The sequence below is a fragment of the Eucalyptus grandis genome, chromosome 6 (genome assembly GCF_016545825.1).
Source record: "Eucalyptus grandis isolate ANBG69807.140 chromosome 6, ASM1654582v1, whole genome shotgun sequence".
NCBI classification, from domain to species: Eukaryota; Viridiplantae; Streptophyta; class Magnoliopsida; order Myrtales; family Myrtaceae; genus Eucalyptus; species Eucalyptus grandis.
Window position 1 is genome coordinate 36,081,074 of NC_052617.1, and position 5,074 is coordinate 36,086,147.

The 5,074-nt window shown below is 39.8% G+C and overlaps 1 protein-coding gene across 1 annotated transcript; it reads right to left on the minus strand.

Annotated features, from left to right (window-relative positions):
- On the minus strand, positions 1–3,785 carry LOC104451923 (gibberellin 20 oxidase 2-like). Its single transcript, XM_039314526.1, is given in 6 exon segments — positions 1–276; positions 2,288–2,334; positions 2,337–2,376; positions 2,378–2,609; positions 3,144–3,543; positions 3,758–3,785. Coding segments are annotated over 6 exon segments (1,023 nt in total).
- Between the last annotated feature and the right edge of the window lie 1,289 nt (positions 3,786–5,074).

Consider the following 5,074-nt stretch of genomic DNA (forward strand, 5'->3'; position numbering starts at 1 on the left):
TCAACAGTCAAGATTGCGGTCTTGGAGAGAGAGAAGCCGCCCCTTGAACTTGGGCAAGGTGGACTGATCGGCCCTGTAGTGTTTCTGGGTGAACCGGAGCAGGTCCGACCAGGTGAAATCCGGGTACTTCCTCGTCCCTCTGGGGGCGAGTTCAGGGGCGGGCGCGATCACCCTAGCTTCCCGCGGGCACAGGAAAATGGTCAACGACCGTCTCTCTCTGTGCCGGTTCACCACCGCTCTATGCAGGCAGCTCTTGTACCTCCCGTTTGTCAAAGCCTACACATGTGGGTAAAGAACAAAAACCCTAAATTAGTATATACCTTGTATATCACCACAGTTATAAACATGCGTGGTGCTCGAAGGATACGCATCCGTAATACTTAGGACAATGATACGTACTTTTATTTGCACTACGCGCGTGTGATTTGATGCTTATCCCTCTAGGATCGCACCAAATTTTCGTTCGATGAAATGCCCACGGTTCCACTTCTTAGGAAGGCAATATCTTTTTGGTGAATTTCAAGGACACTAGCTACATAGCTTCGAGGAATTTGTTGAACTAATCGTTACCTTTCAAAGTAATATCTACACTCTTGGTTAGAGGTGGAGGGTAGAGGGCCTAGCCAATTTTTGAGAAAGCGATTTTTTGCTAAGTACTTTTTAACGTCTTTTTTCTTTTCGATCGAGATTTTACCGATCGACTTTTTAAGAGTCACATAAGAATTCAGAATTTTTCCATTTCTGAAGGGTGATTTACCTCGCATTTCTCACGATGAGCACTAAAAGGATTCTCAAAAGTAAAGGTTGTTGATCGAATTATATTTTCCTGTAATGTTATTACCAAGGAAAAATTGTCCAAAAAGTCATAAATCTATTGCATTTTTACCAATTCAATCCTAAATTTTCAATTTTACCAATTAAATCCTAAACATTTTCATGTTTTTCCAATTACATTCATCCTGCCACTTTTGACCGGAAATCGCTAATGCAGATATTAGTCATTCCATGTGGCATATACCGGTGTTAACGTAAACAATTTTAAAATTTTTTTATTATTTTTTTCTAATTTTTTATTATTTTTTCCTTTTTCCTTTTTTTTTTTCCTTTTTCTTCTTTCCTTCTTCTTTCTCTAGCTAGTCGTCAGGCCTCAGCAACCAACTAGAGGCAAGGGCCAAGGAGGTCGACCTTGTTAGCCTCTAGCGAAGCTCACCCGGCCCTCACTTTTGGCCAATCATCAGGCCTTGATAACGGCTAGAGGAGGAAGAATGGGAAAAAAAGAAAAGAAAAATTTTAAATTAAAATATTAAAATAATATTGAAAATTGTCAATGTCAGCATATGTCATATCACGTAGGACAATCAGCATTTACGTTAGTAATTTCCAATCAAAATTAGTCAGATTAACTCAATTGGTAGAATGTGATTAGGTTTCAAGACTCAATTGGCAAAATTAAGCCATTTAAGACTGAATTAATAAAAATATAATAGGTTTAAGACCTTTAAGAAAATCTCTAATATCATAAGTTCGCATCTAACAAAAGTATACCTTCAAAAACCATCCCAATAGAAGTCGAAAATGTAATTCTTAAATGCCAATAACTCACACTTTCGAATCATTTAAATGCTAGATATACTTGAACATGATGGAAATTAAAGAATGTTTTTTTTTTTTATCAATTTTACTTTATTCCTACTATAAATCTCATTCTCAGACTTTTGGCATATCTTCTTACAAGATAAGAAAATCGAAACCCACACTTGAAACTAAATCGTCCCCATCTCCAACTTCTCTAAGAAGATAGGGATGTGGGGATTCGAACATTCCACCCCCCTCTTCTCATGTGGAAAGACTGACCAGTAGGGCAAACTCTAGTAGTTGAAATTGAAGAATGGTTCATTCACAAGAGATTGGCTCTCAATTGATTATATGCTCAGGGAAGAGTTTCACCGTTGCTAAGTAATTTATATTTGAGTGAAAAGTTTTATTTTTCCAATGCTGTGTATTCACGTAAAGATAGAAAGAAAAAAAAAGAACTTTTGCAATTAGAAAGTTGAGCATAGGGACTTGCAAAGTTACAGCAGATGATACTCAAGTATATAGTGTCGATGTCCACAAATGAAGACACTGATTAAAATAGTAAAACATGTCATTTAGCTCTTAAAATTCCATGTAATTAATTGGAATAAAGAGTCCATTTCATCATTACGCTCACCCTTAGTAGGAGAAAAATAAGAGCAAATCGACATGAGCGATTCTATATTTTGGCCTCGTAGAATATAACACATACCGTGAAAGTATCACCGATGTTGATCACTAGGGCATGAGTGCGAGGCGAACTTTGTACCACTTGTCGTTGACGAACACCTCAAGACCTCCCCACTTGATCTTGGTGAAGTATGGTGAGGGCTGTTGGATCACAATGAGGACCTGTTCCTAGAACAAGGCTTGGCTCTTGGCAAGGAGGGTAGGAGTTGCACCTCATTATGGAGCATCCATCTTCGAAGAATTCTCTATAGTAAGACCTATCAAGTCCCAAGCTTATGGCCAATACCTCCGTGATTGAAAGTGCCAATCTCTTCATCTCTTCACAATATTTCTGGTGTACCTTTCTATAAAATTCGAATGGAGGATAAAGATCAGGCGCTACTCTTTCTTTTTACAGATTCACAAGCAGATCTTAGATTGTGTTACAACAATCACACAATCATTTTGCCTTGGAAATAAACATAGATCCTAAGATTGATATTGCCGTCAACAACTAAATATTTTGTTAAATTTACATTATTCGAAGAAATTTTTATGAACAGTGTTTCGATCCTGACGTGCCAATGATTGGGATTTATTTAGAAGGTGATTTGATTTTCTTAGATTTTATTGATGGTGTGTCTGATCTAAATAGTATCAATTGTAGAAACATACTTGTTCATTAGTAACATGAAGAAGAAAAATCATAATAATAGTAGCGCAGTTCTTCTTCGTAACTTAGATGTTGAATTCCATTTGTTTTTTTTTTTATTTCTTTTAAAGATGTGTGTGAAGAAGAATCAATCCTTTTTCACATCGAATGTGTATGTAAAATTTCAGGGAAATTGTGAGAGTAAAAACCCAAAATTTAAATTGACTTGGGAAATGATCTTGCTTACCCTGCTGGTTCAAAATCCATCCCTAAGGTGGACTTAAAGAAGTGAACCACTGAATCTGGAGAGCTCTCGTGGTAGCCGAAAGGGAAGGTTTCCTTCCATGGCAATTTCAATGAGAACCGATCATCATGAGCTATCGAATGACCCCAGGGGGAGTTCGGCTTCTTTCCAGCCCTGAGCTTGTCGCTGAGTGTCATCTTGAAGATGGAATCGATACCATCATGAGCATCACGAATGAGGCTCGGATCGACTCCATGGTTGATCACTTGGAAAAATCCATGGTTCAAGCAAGCTGCTCTAACAGTATCAGCAGCACGGTGCGTTTCCTCTTGATCATCACCAAGGAGAAAGCCTTTGAGATTGACCAAGGGTTCTTCTAGCTTACCGTGAGAGAGAGTCCCATCTTGTTGTATTGAATTAGTACGTCCATGATAGGATGCAATGAGAACGCACCGTTTCACCTTGATACGCTACGACGGAAAGACACCATTTGAAGGGGTGTGATGGAGTCATATAAAAGACTCCAGAAGACAACCATTGGCACGGTTGGCAGAACGTACACTCAAAATTCTCTCCTTATCTTGTCCCCTTTCCATCAAAAGAAAAGGAAGCGTTACATTTCTCCTTTACAAGAACAATCGGCATTTACGCTGTGAAAATCGGGTGCTTTTCTTGTGATTGCATTCAGACCAACGTGAAGTATTTTTGTTCGTGATTCATCCGCAATTCAACATTCATTCCCAGGGTTAATTGTTGATTGCACATCTGAAACCGGTAAGTCGTCTTCCACCGATTTGAATTCCAACATTGGTATCAGAGCCCGGTCGTGATTTTTGCCTTGTTTTTCATTGAATTTTCTTGTTTATCATTTGATATCGAGATCAAGAGTATGAAATCTACACTGTTTAGATGTTTATTGCTCAGAATTGCTATCTGAATCGTTGAAAACAAACCGAAGCGAAGAACAAGTTCGGGGTTGCGCACATCCGTATGGTTTTGGCCATTTTTCGAAATACTTTTTTGGCCAAAACAAATTTTTAAATATACAGGGAGAAAGTGCTCGTCGAGACGAATCCGACGATGGATCGAGCGCTGCCGTAGGACGCCAGATGCACCCACACTAGCGGCCAGAAGCCGCTGCGCGTTGGCACCACTCGCTTGACGCGCTGGACACACCAGCACGTGAGCGTCACGCGCGCATCAGCGAAGTAACGCATGTTGACGTCATGGGTGACGTCATCCAACGGTCGGTAACCACTGGGATGACGTCACCACCGGCGGCAATTAACCGACCGATCACCGGTCGGCGAACGACCCATGACCCGACCCGACACGAAATCCGACCCGAGGTTGACCCGACCCGACCCAACTGTTGACGGGTCAACCAGTAGGACCGGTCACCAGTTGGACCAGTCGAACCGGCCAGGAGCCCTTAGGCTCACTGGCGCGTGCGCCACACGCGCTGCACACTCAGGTAAAGCGTGTGGGCACGTGAGAGGTTGGATTGGGGCGTGGTCAACGGCGTTTGGTTTGTATGGATGTTCTCTACACTGTGGTATATTTATTTTGCATGTTTGAATTTTGTAAATGTATGAAAATGTGTAGAAAACCCTAAGTATGCATATTTTTGGGGGTTTAATGCACGATTTATTCATTTTTAGCTTGTATTTTCTTATGTTTTAGGAAATACAGTAGCTAGCATGTATGAAAATAATGTCATATATGTTGAGTAAAGCTTGGTTAGATGATAGCATGTATATAGTTTAATATACTTGCAAATTTCTAATTCCAAGAAAATTCAAACAATAGTAGGAAATCCATATTTTTCCGTTACATGTTGAATTGCAGTTTTGATTATAGTTGAAGGATGATTGTTGTTTATACATTGGTTCACATCATGCTATGTTTTGTGTTAATGGAAAAAATGTAGAAAT